Source organism: Eptatretus burgeri, chromosome 10 (assembly GCF_056783735.1).
Source record: "Eptatretus burgeri isolate ZD-2024b chromosome 10, Ebu_testis_v1, whole genome shotgun sequence".
NCBI lineage: Eukaryota > Metazoa > Chordata > Myxini > Myxiniformes > Myxinidae > Eptatretus > Eptatretus burgeri.
In genome coordinates this window covers 56,326,659-56,349,392 of record NC_140970.1, presented here as the reverse complement: position 1 = coordinate 56,349,392, position 22,734 = coordinate 56,326,659, and the positions used below count along the sequence as shown (strand labels likewise).

At 42.9% G+C, this 22,734-nt stretch overlaps 1 protein-coding gene across 4 annotated transcripts; it reads right to left on the bottom strand.

Moving 5' to 3' along the window:
- Positions 1-22,195, bottom strand: WDR55 (WD repeat domain 55). Of its 4 annotated transcripts, none has more exons than XM_085898482.1 (8): positions 21,996-22,195; positions 18,057-18,271; positions 15,400-15,500; positions 8,571-8,658; positions 8,220-8,399; positions 4,281-4,380; positions 1,349-1,518; positions 1-1,165 (listed from the first exon to the last, which is right to left on the bottom strand). In XM_085898482.1, exons 1-8 carry the CDS (start codon positions 22,065-22,067, stop codon positions 817-819), a joined length of 1,275 nt encoding a protein of 424 aa, XP_085754608.1. In that variant the 5' UTR covers positions 22,068-22,195; the 3' UTR covers positions 1-816. The 4 variants fall into 4 exon arrangements, with proteins under 4 accessions (XP_085754608.1, XP_085754607.1, XP_085754606.1 ...); XM_085898481.1 differs by having other exon boundaries at positions 21,990-22,184; XM_085898480.1 differs by lacking the exon at positions 21,996-22,195 and adding an exon at positions 21,504-21,614.
- Positions 22,196-22,734: the final 539 nt, after the last annotated feature.

The following is a 22,734-nucleotide window of genomic DNA, read 5'->3' as shown; positions in this document are numbered from 1 at the left end:
GACAGTACTGTACACTTTAATGCAGTATTCTCATCACAAGCTTTCTGGATCATGTTTCGAGATATTTTCTCATTGAACAATTTTCGACTTTTGTTATTTACATTTAAACATGCAGCAAAAAGTGCATTCCAATGGGATCAGCACAGGTAAAACAGAAGATTATCTTCCTAACGTTTTCCTTTGAGGCACGATGTCAGAAACAGTTGAGATGACATCAGATGTGTCCAAAATTATCATTTCAAATTGGGTTTATGTTGTCTCCTTCAAGACCACAATATGTTCTTTAGCTGCTTTCCAGTTATTCCCCCCCCCCCCTCGAGATTGCTAACGACACTTGGCCCAGAGTTGTAGAATCATAGCCAGAGCATTTGAAGAATTCCTCCTCTCAGAAGCACATGGATGGATGGATGGATGGATGGATGTAATGCAACGCATCACATACGATGTAACATGTCCCTCCTGTACTTATAGTCTATCGATCTCATTCTACTCGAGAACACAAGCAGCCCCAAAGATATGACGCAAGCCAAGTATTTAAATCAAATAAAGATTAAATTACCTCCAGTCCAACGGGGGTTGAAAAATGAAATCCACCAATGATGAATGTACCAGGCTCTGTTTAATCAGCTTTAATGGACTGGAAAGTACCTTTTTGACACAAGTTACCAAAGCAATGGCTGAATCACAGTTCAGTCAGAAGTATAACAGTGTAGGTGAACCACCTGATCATGCCATCCACTGCATGCAGAGCAGCGAGGTTGAGACAGAAGTCAGGCCAGGCCATAGTCGATCAAGGTGGTCACTATCTTACGTGGGTCATGCGTCGGAATCAGAATCGCAGTCTTCTTCGTCATCCGCAGCTTCATGATCATCATCGAGCTGCTCGACTGGGATCGGCTCACTGCCCAATTCAGAGAAGAAGTCATTTTCTGTTCCAGCTTTGTTACTGAGAGCACGAAGTCCTTGCGCCCTGCGTTGTTGAGTTTTGCCCTGACTGAACACCTTTTCTCGACGTAGTTTTGTTGTCGACCAGAACTTGATCCGCTGATCATGCCCAGCGCTTGCGAGCAAGCGGCTATCATGGGAGACTGCAAGGCACTCCACAGGATGATGCAAGTGCTGTCCCAGTGCACCAATCACACGGTTAGGAAGAATGCTCACTGCTCTGAAGGGGGAAAAAAAAGAAGAAAAAGAAAAATTAACTCAAAGAGTATTGGCAGCAATTCTTGGAGCTGGAAAACTGTCCGGAAGACAGTGCGGTTGAAGGTAAGTGGCGAAAGGAAAACTTGGCAAAGGAATGAAACGAGGAAACTCAGAAGCATTAAAATCAGCGAAGGTGAATTGGAACCTGATGACGCCATCCATTGCACCAGCGCAGAGCAGCTGGGTTGAAACAGAGGCCAGGCAGTCCACTGTCGGGCCATCTGTGCGAAGGTGGTCACTGGGCACACCAAAACCATCCCAGTTAAAAATGTGTAGCCGACCCTCAGCGGAGCCACAAACGATTTTTTGTCCCTCCTGCACAAGAAAGAAAAAGAAAACAATGAAGAAAGGACAAAAGCAAAAGACGGAAAAAGAGAAATTAAGGAAAAAAAAAGCAAAACAAGAAAAATTATGGAGGAAAACAGGAGAGAAAACAGCAAGTAAGACAGATATATACAGAAGAGGCGTGCTGATGATAAAAGGCTCAACTATAAGAAATAAAATATGAACAAGTAATGAGAAAAGCATGGAAAAGTTGAATGATATTTAGAAAACTGAAAAGCAACACATTATGTATTTGGCAAGAAAAGAAAAAAAAATTTGAAACGAGAAAATTCTGAGGAATCATTAATTATAAGCAATGGCAAGAGAATGCACTGTAAAAAAAAAAATTGGAATCGCTATCTTCTTTGTTCGTATGCAGCACAACGTTGCGGGGTATCATCATTGACTGAAGGCGTGGCTGTGCCGCCGATGCAAAAACCTTTGCTGGAAAGGACAGGAATTTGATATTTGGCCCTAGTGCCAGCAATATCTCGCCTACTCTTCACGAAGGACACCATGGAATCTTTAACATCCACAAAAGATTGCTGGCAGATGGGACAGCCGTTTTACATCCATCCAGGGAACGGCACACACATTGATGAACCACCCTGCCTGGGAAACACCGGGATGACAGTTTATAGCTGGGTCGGGGTACAAACCCAGGCTGGAATAACTATTATTCACCAAAAATATGACATACTTTTGGAGATGTAAACCATTGTTGAGTTGTTAGTCAAATATGAATGGAAGTTGTGAAGATTGGTCGAAAACCGAGTCTGTTTCACGCTGCGAAGCACTCATACGGCAAGGATGACGCTGGGTGTTTGCCATTCTCTTCCCAGCGGTAAGAGTTGGGGTAGAAATTGCTTGAGGGCGTCACCCTCAATGGCCTACAAATTGCAAATACTGTACTAGAAATTAAAAAAAAACATCATGGGATCTTTAACATCCACCAGCAACAACCAACGCTGGCAGACGAGTCCACATCTCAACGTTCCATCGAAGGGATGATACACTCATCGGTACAGCGCCCTGGCCATGAAACACCAACATGGGGCGAAACTGCAGAACTTTTGAAAAAAGGAAAGTAATGAGTAAAATGACTCCTTGTTAGGGGGGCTGGGAGTATGCTCGCACAGAAAATTTTGAAAAACTGATGTCAAAATATGCATTTTGGGGGTGATCCTGTTTATATTGCAACAAAAAAACACAAAAAAACCAATGCAAGTGAATGTGATATTTGGGAAAAAATTTTTTATTTCACCTGGACATCCGTTGCTGAGATTATTTTCAGTAAGTACAGCATTTTTTGTCGGGAAATAAATGAATCCTGAACAGCACATACCTTTGCAGGACTTTTAATACAAGTGCTTTATAAAAGGGAGAGGGGTGGGGTGTCATGTGCCATGTAATGGAGAGGTTTACCGGCTCCAGTGTAAACCGGAGCATTCACTACCCCCTTATTTTTTTCTGTGCATTTATTCACGTGGTGGATACTGGACTCATTGTTGTCATAATCTGCCCAAAAGACCTTGCCTGGCACCCTTTGTTGTGCGCCAGTGGCCATTTTGATTACATTACATTTCCTGTATTAAGTGGGTTTTCATTACATCGGATCGCGAGTGTACTTTATTTAGTTGCCCGTTTTCATGTCCGTCTATCTTCTGTTCCGGGATTCTCCATTTTCGTCGTCCTGTGACTTCTTTAAAAAAAACTGTTAATGGTGCGGTGACCGGCCATTGCAGATTTAGCATGCGAGAAAACATTTTGGCGCGACTTCAATGGCAAATCCACAGGGGAGGTTAAAATTGCTCATGTTCTCCAAAAAGACACCAATGGAATTAACAATTCTAACCACTCCCTCCAGCAAGGGTCAGTAAACACACACTGTGCCACGTGTGACGTGTACAAGGGAAATTTGCAAGTCGTAATAAACAAATAAGTATTAAAATATTGATTTCATTTGCATATGTAACACTTTAACCTCTGTGCCTGCCACACTTTTCTCATCCCCAGTGAAACCAAGTCGAGAGCTCAACGGATTTAATGTGGTGGTGGTGCGCAGCACAGGCATGATGGGCCAAATGGCCCCTCCTGCGTCAAAGGTCCTTGTTAAGATTTATTGGTTTTGTATTGATATGGTCACAAACTTCATCAAGTTTTGCAGCACGATTAAGTCTACTTCATGCAATGTGAAGATGGCACTTTGTTATTTTCTGTGAAGTTCATACGAGGGAATGGGAATAGGAAAAAAAAATCCAACAATGGACGCTATTTCTGTATTTACCGACATAGATGGACGTTCTTCTGATCACGGTAACGCGCTTGCCAGTTTTTGTCCCCTGCTAACTTCCACAAAAATACCTCATGAAAAACTACCATAGGAGTAATTCACGTAATCGTGGTCATCATGTGTTAGCATTGCATCCCATCCGGATGAAATGGGTCAAGAAACGAATCGGCATATCGGAATCGTACCTCAATTCCCTATAACCACGGCATGTCGATCCGACGACGAAAATACGGAAATATCTAGATGGGTAGTTACAAAAATACAGATTTCTGTAACATACGGAAGAGTTTCACCAATGCACCAATCCAACCAGTTTATAGTTGGTTTGGGAATCAAATCAAGACAAAAACGACTCAAAATGGTGAGTGCTGTACTCCGAAGATATATTTTGTTAAAAGAATAAAATAAAAAAACAAGTTTTTTCCCCTCTAGACAAATAAAAAAAAGTACGATTGAGTACCTTCATGATGACCACAGATGTGAGGTCGCCATCTTGCGGTTCTGATAGCACATCAAAACGCCGGCGACGAATGTTGAATGAGCACAGTGTACCATCACCACTGTAAAATACAAAGAACGATGTTAAAACCACCATTCGCTCAGGAATTTATCACATCTCAACAGCTACAACATCTGCTGGGATAGCAGCATGAATGATGAGGTTAATGAGCGAAACAAAAGTGAAATTTCAAAATCTCATGACAATCTCTATCTTTGTGCATCTCATTCTTAAGTGAAAATTAAAAAAAAAATACCGTACACCATTAAGCAGCAAATCCGACTTTAACAAATGATATAATAATACAGGTTCTGCTGAGTCATCTCACATGTGCACAAGCAACACAACTGGTTGTTCCTTCTTTCAAAGCAATAAATATTTCAGTCTTAAACTTGCCTGAAAAATAAAAATAAAATCGAAAGTTCATAGAACATCTTCCTCCACATGGTCTTGGGAAAAACGACATGAGAAGAGTCTTTTAAACCTTTGCTTCCCCATTGCCTATGGGCCGCCATATTTTCCGAATCTCGATATTCCCCAACGCCGAGTGAAGAGCACTTGTTGAAGTACTGCTAAACCGGAGGATTTTTTTTTTCAAGTGACAAGAAGGTGATTTGTGTTCTAGTGTTCAAGTACACGATTCAATTGAAATAAAATAAAGATTTAAATAACTGTCGATTTTTCTTTTCAGAAGTTTACCCAAGTTGATGCGGACTCTTTTACGCCACCTTATTTAACATGTTAAAATTAGTTGTTCATGCCTGTGGTTTGCGTCCTTTGTTCGTGTCCAACACCCCATATTGAACTGTTCAGATCGGACATGTTTAATGTCCTTAAAACAGTAATTTCCCTGTTTTGAATGATTTTCAATTTTGTTTCACTGCCAGAAGGACAATACCATACTCGTATCTGTGCATGCGGGCTCAGGGCGAGATTCCGTACAATTTGCCAAATTCAGAGCCAAATTACTCATAAATTGCAGGTTCGTGTTTCGATTCGTGTTCAAGTGTTCGAAATACAAAACTCAATTGAAATCAAGTAGTTCCTCAATCATAGACCGACGTTCGCAGACAGACCAATAGACAAAGTGAACCAATTACTTAACGCCGCTTTTTGCTTCACGCACGGGACAGAAAATAAAGAGAGATAGCTTGTAATTTAACCATCACAAATCAATGCAGTAAAAATTGAAATTTTCGCAATGAAACTTTTCATACCATTGTTGTGTCCTTGAAAGGTGCCACGTACATATTAAGTGTGCAAAGAAATTACTATTATTGACAGCCATCCCCAAAACTCTGCTGACTCTTTCCCCCCTTTTTCCCCCCTCTATCTTTCTCATGATTATTTCTCTGCCATATCATATTTCTTTCCCGAACAACATTCATATGAATTTTATGAGTTTTGAGGGTCACTCAAAATGGGCATCATTTCAGGTCTGTTGGTTTGTTCAAATGAAAAATTTGCTTTTGCATAAATATGGCTACTTGATTAATGGAGCACATGGTTAACCTCTGTGTGGTGAAAAAAGAGCAAGATGGCTGGTTTCCAGAAAAAATGATTTCAACCTCATTATAAACAATTATAAAGTGAATGGAAGAAATGTGAAAGCATTTATTAATTTATTTATTTTTGTACATAGTTGAGGCTCGTGGAAGAGCCAGTAGAACTCGTACACCGAATGGATCAGGACACAACACGACAGAAGGAAGAGTTGATAGAGGGGGAAAAAGAACGGCACTGTTGAAGGCCTGGATATAGGGGGAGACTTGGACAAACAATGGGTGTAGGATGGAATGAGTGGAAGGAAAGGACACATAGGGTAAACAATATGGATCCAGAAGGAAACTCTCAGAAGGGAAAACTGGAAATTTGGAAGAAGGAGGGATTGGGGTGGGGGGGAGCATTCTTTGGGTTTAAGGTTTTAAAAACATGTTTATTCTTCATTTTTCTTTTATTCCACCTTAAGCAATACGGGACTTGAAAATGACGTAATCCGCCCCAGAATGCTCGGTGCGCATGCACAGAAACCTCAGGAAATAGCCATCTCCGGGGCACCATGAAGTATATTGTGCGAGCAAGATAATAAATGTTACCTAAAATGGCTCACACAACTTCTGAAAAGCTGAAAATACTTGGAAAAGTACCCGAGAAAAAGGGCTGTGGCTCTGCACAATGAGCGACTTGGGAGAACTTTCTCAGCTCGCTGAACGGGCACTTGCTCATACTGAAAACTCTCGACCATGTGCATCAATGCAAGGCACGAGTGGACGGACGTGTGCTACACAAACCACTCGACGGATCACCACCAGTGAAGGAACTGTGTATGGGCATTAGGTGCTTCTGGACACCAATGGGAACGACATCTCTTGGGCTTGGGAATGTACAAGGTAAGTTTAAAATTATATTCAATATTAATCATGTTATGTTGGGAGGAGGGGGAGGGGTTGTAATAAATATATATTCTTTGTTTGGTTCCAGGGCCACAAGATAAATACTAGACTTTTGCATTTAATGCTACAAAAAAAGCGTGTGTGTGTGTGTGTGTGTGTGTGTGTGTGTGTGTGTGTGTGTGTGTGTGTGTGTGTGTGTGTGTGTGTGTGTGTGTGTGTGTGTGTGTGTGTGTGTGTGTGTCTGTGTGAGACAACCGACATTAGCTTGTACTAACAGGGAATTATAAGAACTCAACACTTCTAATCCACAGATATTTCTTGTATTTCCTATATTTCTGTGAATCCAATTTGCATTCAGGAACAGAACAATGATGGTTAACCGTTTTGAAATTGCCACTCTCTTGTTGAAATGCTGAAAATTATGTTTAAAAGACGATTTGAATTACAGATTTCGCTCGAGCGACAACACGTTAAAAGTGCCCGGCGAGCAAAACCGAGTCACTGAAAAAGCACACAGCGCATGAGCAAAAGGCCTCGTTCGTTTAGCAATCATGCGACATTTTAAAAGTCCCGTATTGGAAAGGGAAGAAGGAGAAGTGAGATTTGAAAAGCAAAACTCAAAGTCATTCTGAGCTGCAATGCCCAAGTCACCACCTGGCATGAGCTACAAAATCTTGACACCAGGCACATGCAACTGGCTGAAAACAACCTCCACATCATAGATCCCACACTCAAGCCACACTGAGGAAGAGGAGGAGGCAGAAGATAAGGAATAGGAAGAAGAGGAGGTGGAAGAATAACAGGAGGAGGAAGTGAGGAAAAGGAAGAGGAGCATGTTCAGACTTGAAAAAAAAAATTCCAAGATGAACACCTGAAATTTTCGAAGATTTTTCCAAGCATAGGTAGATCATTATACGTCCCTTCTTCACTCCATAGTTTGCATCAAATTATCATGAAATCTAGCTGTCTTGGTAAATGTGTCTCAATTTTCCAAGATCTTGGTAGATTTCCCAAGCAGTGGCAACACTGGAAGAGGAAGCGATGGAGGAGGAAGAGGAAGAGGAAGAGGGAACCAGATTTGAAAAGCACAACCTAAGGCCATTCTGAGCTGCAGTGATTCCAAAGCAATGCCTGAACATCCATAGAACAATGGAGGAAAAAGGAACAGGGCAGATATACCACACAGAGGAAACAGTGGAAGTGGTAGAGAAATGAATAGCAAGCCAAAGTGAAAAATTTCCCTGAAGGCAAAATGAAAACGATATATGTTGAAGAAGAAAATTAAGTTGTCTGGATGATATAAAGTTGTGATTGTTGCTCTATTTAATCAATGTATTATCAAACAGAAAACTCAGAGGAGAAAATTAGATTAATTAGCAAAATGGCAAGGTGTCAAGAAAGATAAAGAGGCAGCAAAAATAGGAATCAGGATGGAAACGCCAAACACAGTAGTCGACAAATCATGGGGAGTAACCAGAAAAATAAGAGTTTAATCATTGCACCCAACCTGGTGGCCAACAAAATGCGGTTATGATTATCAGCAGCCATACAGCTGATGTAGTCATCTTGCTCCTGAAGACTCATGATGTAGGACCCATGGCGGAAATCCCACAAACGCACAGTCCCACTGTCATCACCAGTTGCCACCAGGTGTTCACTCATCACCAAAAGGCTATATATAGGAGTGCTATGGGCAGAAGAAAAAGGAAAAATTACAAGGGTTCAGAAACCAGTTTGACCTTGCCGTAAGAGGACATAAAAAGCATCATGGATGGGGAAACTGGAATGAGGGGGGGCAAGTTTAAATGGAGGGATGCCCGCGGCACACGTGGAATGCATGGTTATAACTGTGACATACTCATGAGCTTTCTTCACAATCTGGACAAGACGACCAAGTTCCACATCAAACAGCAATATGGCCTTGTCCTTGGAAGTTGAAAAAAGTTCTGCAGCAAAAAGAAAAAAGAAAAAGCACTTTCATTGCTGTTATCGTGTATCATTGTTATCAATGAGATTTTGAGGTTAAAAAAACAACAAACAAACAAAAAAACACACCATAACAATAAACATGTCATACAAGCCTGATAGAGGACATCGAGATATAAAAATGAATGAATAAATAAATAAATAAATCAGGAACTAATTAATATTGTTGCAGTTGTAGAAATTCGCAAACCACCATTCAGGTCCCATAGGTGAGATATCTCTGTAAGTACATGTGTAGTTAGCCCCCAAACTCGTTGTTTAGAGGGAATAAATGTGATTAATTCGAGCTGCGATGCTTTGAGATAGCCGTTTTTCTGTTCTATCTTTATTTTGAACCAACCACGTCTCAACCGCCATCACACAACAACCACCAACCACAACGCCACTTCACAACAACAACAACGCCAACAGCCACGATCTTTACCTTCACAACTCGCTCCCGCAAACATCGCATCACCGCCATTCCAAACGGCACCATGGCCATAAACCACCACCATAAACCCTCCACCACCTTCACCTCTCTCCTTCTGCGGCCATTCCCGCACCACCTGTGAGCACCGAGCGTCAGGCTGTCTTGGGCTCGTACAGGACGCGCGCCGAGCCGCGAGTGCAAAATGCGGCCTTTCCGAGGAGAATTCGGATCAGGAATGCTACACCCCCACTTCTGATCCGTCCAATCAGCAAGCGCGGGGCGGTTTGGCCCCGCCTCCCGGCACGTCTGTGTGGAATTGAGATATGCAATTCTAGGATCAGGGGAGATTCACGCCCCTTTTTCTCCGTCCAATGGGGGAGCGTGGCTCCGCCCCCGAGCTCGTTCTGATCCGGAAATTTGCATATGGGTTCTCCTGCCGGACTATAAAGCGCCGAGCACAAGGCGAATTTGAGCAGAGTCGGTTTGGGGAGAGTCAGTTTTGGAAGAGAGCAGAGTCGGCCTTGGAAGAGCAGAGAATGGCAGAAGAGCGGAGAGAGTTTTGGGCAGAGTCGGCCTTGGAAGAGCGGAGAGTGGCAGAAGAGCGGAGAGAGTTTTGGACAGAGTCGGCCTTGGAAGAGCGGAGAGTAGCAGAAGAGCGGAGAGAGTTTTGGGCAGAGTCGGCCTTGGAAGAGCGGAGAGTGGCAGAAGAGCGGAGAGAGTTTTGGGCAGAGTCGGCCTTGGAAGAGCGGAGAGTGGCAGAAGAGCGGAGAGAGTTTTGGACAGAGTCGGCCTTGGAAGAGCGGAGAGTAGCAGAAGAGCGGAGAGAGTTTTGGGCAGAGTCGGCCTTGGAAGAGCGGAGAGTGGCAGAAGAGCGGAGAGAGTTTTGGGCAGAGTCAGTTTGGAGTTTGGAGTGGAGTCGGGAGGAGAGGGCGTCCCGGTGGTTTTCGGCAGTCGGCTGAGGAGAATTGGGGGAAGAGACCGAGGAGTTCGGGTCCGAGGCAAGGAAGACGGCGGTCGGCGACGAGGTCGCGGTGGAATCGGTCGTCACAGGACCCAAGCAAGCCAGCTATACTCTTTCCCCAGAGCATCAACAATTCCCCCCCCCTTTTTCCCCCGGGCTGAGATAGTGCGAAAAGGGGGCCCCGTTCCCACCCCACTCCAAGCAGTGCCAACGAAACCCGCGAAGAAGCACGAAGTCGGGGCACCGCCGCGCTGCCACATTTGCGGCTCATCACAAAGACACGGGTAGGACCCACCCGGTCTCGCGGACCTGACCGCTCTTTCAGGTCCCGCGCAAATATTGGCCCACAGGCCCTGTCTGCCCCTTGTCTTTGAGGGTGGCCTTTTCTTTTGTTTCTGTGTAAACGTGTGTGTGTGGCGCCAGTCTGGTGAAGTAAAACTGTTAAGTGTTGCCGTGTGTCGGTCTTATTCGGTAGTATCTCTGCATCATTGTTTCTTTTGTTACATTTGCTTTTTGTGCATAATTGTTGTAATTGTATATGTGTGCTCTCCGTGTGCCGCGGAATAAATGTGCATCATGTTGAACTGTTTTCCCGTTTCGCTTCGTCTTTTCTTTAATTGAATCTCCATCTTGCTTCACGTAAAGGGTTGGTAGTGGGCTTAATACGCCCGATAACTAATCGGAACCGTCGAGGCCGACGATAACACCGCTCGGTTATCCCGATAGTACGGAACGGGTCGCTTAAGCGGCCCGTGTCCGGAGTCGACCTGCAGTGGGGTGCGATCGCCCGGTCTACCCTCCGCGTGGGTACTTAGGTAGGTCGAGTTTGGCGAACAACCCTATCCCACGCGGGGGGCCGATTGGCACGATCGTGGTGAGGCCGAAAGGCCCACCCGTGACTAGCTCTCGGCGTTAGTCCAAGAGGGTCACGACAGAATTGTCCGTCTGGTGGGCGACGTGTCGCGATTCGAGTCACGTGGCCGTTCGCACGCCGGTGGGCGCGAATTTGCAACAATATGTTCAATTGACAATTATCGGAATTATAAAAAGTTATCAATCATATGAAAATGCCCCAAAACTGCCCTGTCGGCCTTCGTGACATCAGTGAAACATGTAATGGTTCAATAATTATGTGATCAAAATAGGAATTAATAAACCAAATAACTTGGAATAAAATTCCTCGATTATGCAATTCCATATTTCACGGAATATTTTGAAGCTCAAGAGCAGAAACCCAACAAGTGGCAAGAAGTCGATAACATCGGATTATAAAAGCAAAGAAACAACCAAATGGGAACGTCTCTAAGACCTGGTGCTTTGCTGAAAACACGTCTCGCGACTGAGTACTTATCAGCTGAGATTAATGTGCAGAAAAACTTGTTTCATGCAAAATTCTTTGCAAATTATATTTCATGTAAAATTCAAGGCCCCCATCCAAATACTCGATCTTTTCTACCCCCGTTAATCCACCCCAAATCTAGCTCCTTCAAATTCCCTGCTTTCCTTCATGAAAGTCCCTGTAATGTCCATCTTCTATTCCCCATGTTCCCCACCCCATCCCTCTTCCTTCCACAGATCTCCTAATGTGTCTGTTCCCCAATGTTTTGTCCTTCCCACTCCCTCCCCTCTTGTCTCATGCCCCCCTTGCTGTGCATTGTGTTAGCTCTCATACGAGTCTCGACAAGGTATACAAAAACAATAAAAGGTTCTAATTACAAGATTAGAGTGAACGTTCCATTCTGTGAATAACAAAAGTTGTTGACATCCCATCTATCTCATGATATTCACCAGGGGATTGGATTTACACAAATATAATGCCGCTTTGATATCAGGTGAGTCTGATTGTTTAGTATCGTTGTAACTTCTCAAGCATTAAATTTTTTAAAGGAATTTTGGACACCGTTTTAAAAAAAAAAAACAACGAGAAAATATAATTTGACGTGAATGCGTCGATGAAGATGCCCCTGCCCACGTTCGACATCAACCACTATTACGTTTGATCTCAATCAAAGGTCACATGAATAACAAGAACAGCACTCGGTAAACCGCATACCTCTGCCAGGTTGAACAGTTGATGTCTTGTATCCTACTGATAGGCAGGATCTGGATCCGAACCTGAACTAAAATCGAATTTGCTTGTTCTTGTCACCTAACCAACTCATCAAGCTCGTTTTGTCATAACCTGTCCATAACTTTTTGAGATATTGTATATATAAATGGTTTTGGCCTCATCTCTCAATGGTTAAAGGTCCCATGACACCCAAAAGTACTGAAATTGCATATATATATATATATATATATATATATATATATGTATATATATATATATATATATATATATATATATATATATATATATATATATACATATATATATATATATATATATATATATATATATATATATATATATATATATGTATATGTCCTATCGGAGTTTTTCATCGTCATTTCAGATCTGACAATGTTTTTTCACAATACTCATTCTGTAAAATTTTAAAATTAAAAAAACAAACCTCTTCGGGAACACCCCTAAAAATTCTGCCGAAATCTACTGAAAGGGGCGTAACCCACATGACGTCATCTCCAGGATGACAAAGGCTGCACGTAAATTACTCGGGTTGGTGGTCTACATGATTGTATTGCCTTCCTGTGTGTTTCCACATTCGATTGGTCGACTCAAACGCTTCGTTCATTTCTGCTTTAAAAAAAATCGAACATTTGGTTTGGAATAATGGATGGCATGGACTTTGATTTGTCTGGTAGTGACAGTGAGTGTGAGAGAAATGAAGGATTTTGGTCTGAATCACATGGAGAATTGTCGGATAACGTTGTCGCGGGAGGTGAAGTTCAGGCAGCTGGAAATGAAATACGGCCTTACCAGTTCGAGCCCGAAGCAGGACAAGCAGAGGACAATGGCGATGAAATTCCCGGAGTTCATGATGATCGGGAGGACATCGAAGGAAGACTCGGAAATAACAACTGGTGAGACTAAATCCTATTCGTGATTCAATAATGTAAATTCGACTTGCATACTGCTCAATATCAGAAATATTTCAGTGAGGTGACGTGAACAGTGCAGCGCAGCAGACATGTTGCTCAGCGGCGAATGAATCACAAGCAAGGCCAGCGCATGTCATCGGCCGCATCTCTCCGCGCATAAAACGAAGCAATCTCGCTGTCCGGATACGATGAAAACTTGTGTGCAGAACACACCTTGTGACACAATTGTCTAGAGTAGTCCGATAAATCTGACGTTCTGTTGCATTTTTATTTATTTTATTCTTACTGTCGTCATGTAGCGCCAGTAGAAAACAATGAAGAAAAGAGAATAATAAAAGAAAGCTACAGCACGTCACATTTATCGGACGAGTCGGACGGACGACGGATTTATCAGACGAGTCTAGACTCCAGAGTTGACAAGTAACTTGTATTAGCATGCACACAATGTATAAGTCAATGCGTAAGAGTCCCCAGACAATGAGGCCGTCTAATAGGACAGATAAATTTGTCTTTCTTAGCTGTGCCAACATATTTTCCATGTTCATTTATTACAGCATTTTGGTTAAATGTTAATGAATAGCAAGCCAATGGAAGCAGTACCTTCACTTTCGAATAAACCCATGTATGTCGAGTGCAGCCATACCTGGCTTGCATGTATGTGGGATCGTACCCATCCCAGCAGGCTGGTTTCAACGAACAATTCAATAAGCTGCAAAATGTGGGTGCAGGTATTTCACATTGTTTGATTTTAAAATGATCTCCTTGCGCCTTGAAATGATGCAATATTAATCTTTAATATTTTACTTGTATGTCCCTGTAAGTTTTTTTTTTTTTAAGGAAAGGTTCAACAGTCACATTTTATATTTTGTGGACATGGTATAGCCCTTTATTGTGCATACATGTATTGGATTTGTACACGACTACGACAAGGAAGTAAAGGGATAAATAATTGCCTCGTGATTGTTGTGCATACACGGCTCAGAAGCAGAATTTCTTTTCTGCGAAACAATCACAGGAATTAAGACGATCAGTGAGATAGCAAACACACGTGCACAATGCATTTGTACGTACTTTATACGGCGCGCGACATCTATAGTGGGGCAACTTAGATAAATATAGCATAACAATTGTGCATTTTGTGAGGAAAGCACCAAATTTGGCACACTAGTAGCCTAACATATTATGAACAGATTTGGATATTGGGCCATCTCAAATTCAGCCACTGATGGCTGTGGCAGCCATTTTCCACTGCCATCAAAAATTTTGAGATGGCCCAATATCCAAATCTGTTCATGATATGATCGGCTACTAGTGTGCCAAATTTGGTGCTTTCCTCACAAAATGCACAATTGTTATGCTAAGTTGCCCCACTACTAGTCAATCCACTCTGTGCGAGTCGCGTTCTGCAGATGACGTGAAGGCTGCGGTTCGCTGAAGCCAACTTTTTTAAGGGGTGGGGCATAGCAAGTTGTGAAAAGCACCAGAAATGTTCGAAATATTGGTCTAATTATCCCATTTTTTATTTAAAAAAGAAACGGGTGATTTCTTCACTTGGAAGGTCAGGTTAATATATAAATAACCTGAAAGTTTTGAGTGTCATGGGACCTTTGAGGATCACTTAACAAAAAAAAATTAAAACTCTCATTTCCACATCCATATCTTCACCGAAATCAAATCAATTTGTCCTAGTCACTGACACCTAACCTGTCCACCAAATTTTGTCCGAATCTGTCTCACATTTTGAGATATCGTACTCACAGACAAACAAGTAGAGATGAAAACAACCTGCATGATTCCACCTTCGGTGGCAGAGGTACAAAATAAAAGTTTTAAAGGCAGCAGAAAAAAAACCCCCAAAACAAAACCATTTTTTTTCGAATGTTTACCGTCGTTGATGCACCGGCTTACACACCACCCTATTTAACACGTTACATTAGTTCTTCGTGCCTGTTTGTGTCGTTTATGAGGTCCCCAACTACTAAGTTTCCTGTCTGGAATGGTTTTAAATTTTCTTTTACTGCCAGACAGACTAAAGCAATTGCCTCAGTCCTCTCTGCACACACACTCGGGATAAGATTTCCGTGTAGTTTGCCAAATTCAGAGCCAAAGTATTGCTAAACTGCATGTTCGTGTTCTGATTAATGTCCCAATTAGTGTTCTACGTTTTAAAAAAATATAACATTCAATTGAAATTATGCAGTTCCTCGATCATAGACTGACAGACAGACAGAATGAAGCAATTGCAGAACCCGCTTTGGGCTACGGGCACGGGGTAATAACAGAAACATCATTGAAAGAGAAAATAAGTCAAGAGTGGGTACAAACCCCTGCCAGATGGGGAAAAGGCGATGTCTCGGCAAGCTTTCTGATGATGCCCAGACGACCACAGCTCTCGGTTCCCCCGCTCGAAGCAGGAGTATGAATATCTGGAGTCCGAGCAAGAGCGGTAAACAACCATGAACGTAAAATAAACCATGAAAATAAAAACCATGAACACATGTAAAATGGTATAAAGCTAAACAATATTAATATGCTAAAATAAAATGGTATTAGATGGGGATGATCTGGGATGGTGGTGAACAGCTGTGTTGAAGACCTGGAGGGAAGGAGGAGATTGAAGAGGATGTGGAAATTGATTCCGCAGGTGAGAAAAAAAAGAGGAACAAAAAGACTATTTTAAAGACAAGCCGGTTGGCGGACATGGGTCGTCGATCAAATCAAATTTAGTCGTTTTTCAGCCGTTACGAGCCAACAAAAGCGTCCATAGCAACGGTTCTTTCTCACACATAACTAGGACATACCATGAACCTACCATTCCAGTTTCATGTATATCTGACTCATAGTCTCTGAGATATAACGAACTTCGTTTTTTTTATTGTTTCCGACCTGGGTTCATTCAAAGTCTATCTTCTCCGACAGTTTTCATAGGATCCGGCTGGAAATTTTTGACAATATGGCTGAATGGACTGCCCACAGTCGCTCATGGCCCGCTTTTTTGATTTTCGAATTTTTTTTTTTTTTATGAATTTTCAAAAATTTCGAAGTCCCGTTGCTCGGCAACGGATGGGTCCATAGCAACGGTTCTCATTTGCACACAACTAGGTCATGGTATGAACCTATCAACCAAGTTTCATCGAAATCGCCATTGTATTAACGGAGCACTGGACCGAACAGATAGACATACAGACAAGCCGGTTGGCGACATGGCTGCTCACTCTAGATGGAAAGCTGGCCGACGTGACTCGCTGATATTCATGTACATGATATCAATCAATTTAGCACAATAAATATGATTATCACAGCCCTCTTAATTTGCGCCCAGAAACCCGCCTTATGAAATTTCAGGCATGTTTCCAAAGAGACTCTAACAAATGGCAGCACTGACAATTCCATTTATCTATTCGCTAAAGATTTTATTTTTTTAATCTGATGTTGTAAGACATCCTCCTTGGGCACAAAATAACAGGTCCCTCGGAGGTCCAGTTTCGGAGGTATTGATTTTTTTGTACAGTCCACAATTAGTGTACGATGTACGATAAAGTATTTTAGCTGTTGCTAAGCAACGGAGGTGTGCATAGCAACCATTCATTTTTGTGTACATGCTAGCCACATTGTACACATTTCACCCAAGTTTCATCAAAATCAGACTCTTTCTCTTCGAGATATTCGCAATTAACCGTTTCTGAAATGTTCGACATGTACTCGCCCAAAACTTATCTCCTCCTACAAATATTTTTTGTTAGGGCTGCAAATTGGCATGAAGGGAGCGAGATAGATTGCGCACAGAACTCCAAGCTTCGATTTTTCGATGTTTTTTTTTATTTTTTTTGACCACTTTAAAGGGCCGTTGCTATGCCGTTGCTCGGGCCCGGGGTTCCATATTCGAAAGCACACGATTCCCAGAAATATTGGTCCTACCCACCAAATTTCATTGGAATCGGTTGAGTGGTTTAGCCCCAAGGCTTCACCAAAGTTTCGTGGACAGACAGACAGATGGAAATGTCCAGAAAAAGGGTGCTCTAAGAGCATCCAACAGGCACAGACAGACAAACATATCGACAGAAATACTGATAATAAGGGTAGACTAGATTGACTACCGAACAAAAAGACCACCGACCTGTCTGCGATATTAAAGTGATACGCCCATAGACTCGGATTCATCGTGGGAGATTCCTTTAATCAAGAAGGCCTTGGTTTCCAGGGCGCCAAGTTGAGCAAGGTGTGAGGCAGGGACGCCAGCCCAAAGGAGAGAGGAGTACTCCATCAAGCTGTGAATGAAGGCCTTGTAGGTAGATAAAAGTTGATATGCTAAGGAAATACGTTCGACGATGGAGAATGCCCAATCATCAGCTGGCTTTGAGGTCAAAATAGATGTGTGGTTTGCCCAATAAAGATCATGGCTGATATAATGAGACCCAGGCAGTTGAGTGACTGAGCATTCTCAAGAGGATTGTAAAGAAAGCAGACAGGGGGGTTCCCAGATGGTCCTTTTGGAATGTTTGACCAGCTTGTGATTTTATCAAGGTCTGAAGAGAGGGAAGAGGATGCAGCCTGCCTGTCCGAAGGATGAGGGATGTCACGGTAGAGGGTGGGGTCATCAGCAAACAGATAAAGGGGATTTTAATGGTAAAAGGTCAGTTTACAATGAGGTTTAATTAAAGGTAACCAAGAAAAGGAAAACAATGCACCGATGAGAAATTCACAAATAAACTGTTGGCCAATTTAGTATTCCCATCTGAGAACATAGCTCATAATGCTGGTAATTTCCAAGATCTGTCCATTTCCTCCTCCTGTCCTTTTAATTCAGGTTAAAGTGCAATGATGTGTCGTGAGCCCTGTATGCGACTGCATGTAACCCCCCCCCCCCAACCAATACCAAAATTTAAAAAAAAAAAAAATTAAGTAAAGGTTGATTAATTTAGATCAGTATTAATTAATTAACAGCTTTCCACCCAGCCTTTGCGTGTAACGCTCCAACTCACAAAAAGACATCTCCATCCAAATCCCCAGCAGCAAATATGTCGTTCTGTGGATGCAAGCTTAGGGAAGAAACACAGGCTTCAAAAGAAACGTCTTCTGGAGTCTCGAGTTTGCATGGAATTTTCAGGTTCTCCATTTCTTCAGACTCCTCCATCTCCTGTCCAAAATCATCAGCCCTTTTCAATGCTGCGATATCACCTTCGACATTCAAATGGTCCTGAAGAAAGAGACATGAAAGACCAGAGAACGACGGCACAAACTACTGAGTTACAACAGTAAAATTTGAACAAACAAATAACTAATATTCCCTTTTGACATTTGAAAAGTTGGCAAAAGTTCAACAAACCGAAAAATCCATGCTTTATTCAAGGATGTGTGTGGGTGTGAGTGTCACCAAGTTCAGACAGTTGGAGTCATCGACTTTTCAGAAGAAATAAAGCCTCAGCCAACCAACAAATACTACCGAGTTACTCATCCACGTCGAGTCTGGGAAGTCGACGGTTCGAACCCCAACCGCGTCATACCCAGGACTTTAAAATGGTACACGGTGCTCCCTCGATTGACGTTCAGCATTTATAGGCTAGAACACGGACAAATCCCAAGGGTACTCCCCGATTGACCCACTGAGTATGGAGAGAAAAGGAATGTCATGTCGATGATGTCGCGAGTACCCAGAATGCCCTGGGAAGTTGCATCACTTCCCACAAGCTCAGCAGCTGTGTTTGTCTGAAGGCAAGTCAGGTGTCATCTCGTGTATTTGTCTACATATATGTGCACACACGATTTGTGTTCCAGCTCCTCCACGGGCCTTCGACCCTCGAAACTAATAAACAAACGGCTACATTTGCACTCTTACCTTTGAGCTCTTTCGACTGGGTTCGATTCCTGACGATAAACTCACAGTTTTGTGCTTCTCAAGTTGCATCACAAATTGCACTATCCCTTGGATGGAGGGTTAAGCTTGATGTCTCGTCTACCGGCATTGATTGGTGAACGTCAAATTGCGACCTTCAGCACAACCTCAGGCCTGGCCATCCGGTTCGTGAACGACTAGAGCCAAAAACTTTTTCCTGGGGGTAATTGAAGTAGGACGAATTATTTATTTTTGCTGCGACGATTTGGCGAGTTTGGGAGTGTTAACCGTAAACTGCTGAAACCTCCCTTCGTGAAAATACACACACAAGGAATGATGTGCAGTTCCAATCGGTGGAAATGTTTAATGTTCACAATTGTGAAGAAGATTAATTGGTTCTTTCCAAGTGATTAACAACAAGGAGCCAATTTGGTCCATCATGCCCACAAGACACCAATGCCAAAGTTAAATAAATCCATCAAGGTAATGGACAATATGATTGGGAGGATGTGGGGGGGGGGATGAGAAAAGTGTGGCAGGCTCAGAGATATCACCCACAAAATAAAAGGTGGGGGAAAATTTTTTTTTGTGAGTTTGTTCGCATTTTTTTTAGGGGGGGGTGGGGGTGGGAGAGGAGTCGGAGTCGGAGTGTAGACAAAAGTGTATTTTGGGGTGAAGAATGCACAACACTGATCACACACTATCCTTGACAAGACCCACTCAGATATCACACTCGGCACGGATGTGCACAATCACCGATCCATCCTCAAGCTACCTTACAAGTCCTGCCAATATCCCTGTACCCCTCTATATCCAATGCTTTGAGGGAGCAACATACCGTTTCTGCTGCCACGACCTTTCCAGGGAGACCGTTCCGTGCATAAACGAGTGGTGGTGTTACTGTGCAGCTTGTGGCTGTTGGTGGCATCATTTTCTGGGGGCACAGCTGTGCTGCTGATGCAATGCCCTCTGTTACCAGCATACTTATTTTACTGACATCAGAAAGATGGCAGGCTGAGTCAATCCACCTGGTGTGAATTCAACGGTGGGACGAGGCTTGAAATTAAGACCCCAAGATCTTAAGCCAGCCACCCTAACTGGTAAACAAACGTCAGGCTCACACATCAACTACGCTGAGTGAAAGACCCCTGTTTTACTACCATCTTCACTCTCCTCTTATTTACGCTCAGGCTACGGTCCCTCATTCTATCACGATGTATTCTGCTGAAGAACTCTTCTTCACTTGTATCCTTCATTGTTCGAAACACCTCCATCATATCTCCTCATAATGTAGAAAAGGTGTTTCCTTCAGCCAAAATAAAGACCAATGACTGCACTGTAGTCCCAAGAAAGAAGCCAGACATTAAAAAACAAAAACAACACGCACGCACGCACGCACGCACGTGGTGCTGGTAAATACTTAGAAGTTATGATCTTAACTACCAAGAAATTGACTCATTTCTCAACTTCCCGGAATCAATCGAATCACTCTTCGCTGAACCCTCCCTGGGGCATCCATGTCCTTCCTGGGTTGTGGTGACCAGAACGGCACACAATATTCTCAATGTGGCCCTCACTAAATTCCTGTACAATGTTAGCACCACCTGTTTTGATGTATAAATGATCCCCCTCCGAATACAACCTAAAGCCCGATTTGCTTCACCGATAGCAACCTGGCACTGTGCTCTACCTGCTTGCCTCCCGAATCTAACTTACATCCTCCCACTCACAGCCACTCTTTGCTTCCTTTCACTAAGCCAGTTTGTAATCCAATTAACTACCTGACCAGCCACTCCACAAGCCCTCACTTTGGCTGACAACCTCTGATGTAGTTCTTAAATGCCTTCTTGCCTTATCAAAGGCCTTATTAAAGTCGAGATATACTATGTCCAGTGTCCACTGCCTTTCCCTCGTCCACCCAACCAGACACTGCTTCATAGAACTCTCAAAGATTTGCTAAACAGGAGCTAGCTTTGGTAAACCCATGCTGACTACCTTTAATTAGTTTGTATTTGTTTGAATGGTTCCTCATCTGGTCCTTAATTAATGTCTCCAACACCTTCCCCACAACTGAAGTCAAACTAACAGGTCTATAGTTTCCCAATTCTTCTCTGGATCCTTTCTAAAATAATGGTGTTACATTTGCTACTCTCCAATCCTCCGGTACCTGTCCTGACTCCAGTGAATTACTGAAAATATCTGTTAACATCTCGCTTACCTGCTCAGCCACCTCCATCAATACTCTCGGTTGCATATTATCTGGACCCGGAGCCTTATCTTCTTTTAGATGACCTCGCTGTTCCTTTACTTCCTAAATTCCAACCTGGATCTTCTGTAAAAGCCCTTCCTCACCACCTTGATAGATACTCTCAGCTATTGGCAATTCTCCTGACTGTTCTTGTGTAAAAGTTGAAGAAAAATACCCGTTTAATAAGCCTGCCATCTCACTTTCATCACTAACCACTCTCCGGGTGTTATTCCTCAATGGTCCCACACTGGTCCTCACCTGTTCTCTTCCCCTGATTATACTTAAAGAGCTCGTGGACCCATTGGACGAAATTTTCATTGGTCTGCAAAGGCCTTGTAGCATACATACCCTCTGGCTGTACCGTTTAGCATGAGATTGCCTTTCACCAGGCCCAGATGTGATGGGGAGGGGGGGTGGGGGGAAGAAGTTCTTTATTATTATCATTTCCAAATGATACTATTATTGTTGCTGTTAATATTATTTGCATTAATTAACATATGGTTTGTTACAATGCTGTCATTATTTTTTGATATTTATTTCGTAAATAGAACGTCATGCCGTGGAAAGCACCGATTAAGCTGCTCAATACACCTCAACACGGCGTGCGTTTAAAACGGGAATTCTTCCGGGTTCTTTGTAGTTAATTAGCCGAGTCAACTCAGGAGATCATGACGATGATTCGGGTACATCAACACTCCACATCAGAACACCCTGAGATTTTTGTTTTTTCATCCGATAGTGATATAACTCGAGCTCCAGTACTGTTATTTTATCCCCTCTATAGTAATAATACTATAGCACCGGTGCTCGGTGGTAAGACGCTTTCTTGCTCACGTTTACCGTCGTTCGGTCGTCATGGTATCGCAGACGGTCGTTGACGGGTCGTGAATCCACCACACCACCTGCAGCCATAACGCCAAGAGGCGCACACGCGCGAGTACCGGAAGTGCCGGGCCGAGGAGCCAAGTACCGGAAGTGCCGGGCCGAGGAGCCGAGTACCGGAAGTGACGCGCCAGGGAGCCGGGTACCGGAAGTGACGGGCCAGGGAGCCGAGTACCGGAAGTGGTGGGCCAGGGAGCCGAGCGACCAACGCGCTACTTCTTAATCATTTTGTTTTGTTTGCGTTTAAAATCCCCATGTCGAATGCAATATATCTGTTAATATCAGAAAACTGAAATTTATATTACGTCATTCGCAGTCGTGTCTTCATGATCCAGAGATGACGTATTATCACTTCCGCACGGCCTGTCTGGAACTTCGCTGCCAACTACATTGCTTAGTTGCTTCAGCAGCGGACAAAATGATGTCTCATCACCGAAAGGTAGTGAGAGAAAAATCACTTTAAAGACGGATCGGAAAAATACTGAAATAACACAGTACAACAAAATTACGAAGCATATTCTGCTCATTCGATAAATTTGTAAATTACTTTCTGTTGCACAGAAATATTGCTTTTCGATTGAGAGTATTAGTGTCATTGAAAATACTAGTGCGTGGCCGTACGTGGAAAAAACAACAACTTTCAAACCGTGTGCCAGCAACAACAACTAACAAACAGAAACAACAAATAACGTGCCAG

Excerpts from the sequence above, each read along its gene's own strand:
- WDR55 (XM_085898479.1), bottom strand. The coding sequence starts at position 19,889 with ATGCTGGTAACAGAGGGCATTGCATCAGCAGCACAGCTGTGCCCCCAG. Across the intron at positions 15,501-18,056 it reads TTGGATGGAGATGTCTTTTT|ATATTCATACTCCTGCTTCG; the intron begins GTGAGTTGGAGC and ends CTCGGACTCCAG. Across the intron at positions 1,166-1,348 it reads GCAATGGATGGCGTCATCAG|AGCAGTGAGCATTCTTCCTA; the intron begins GTTCCAATTCAC and ends TTCCCCCTTCAG.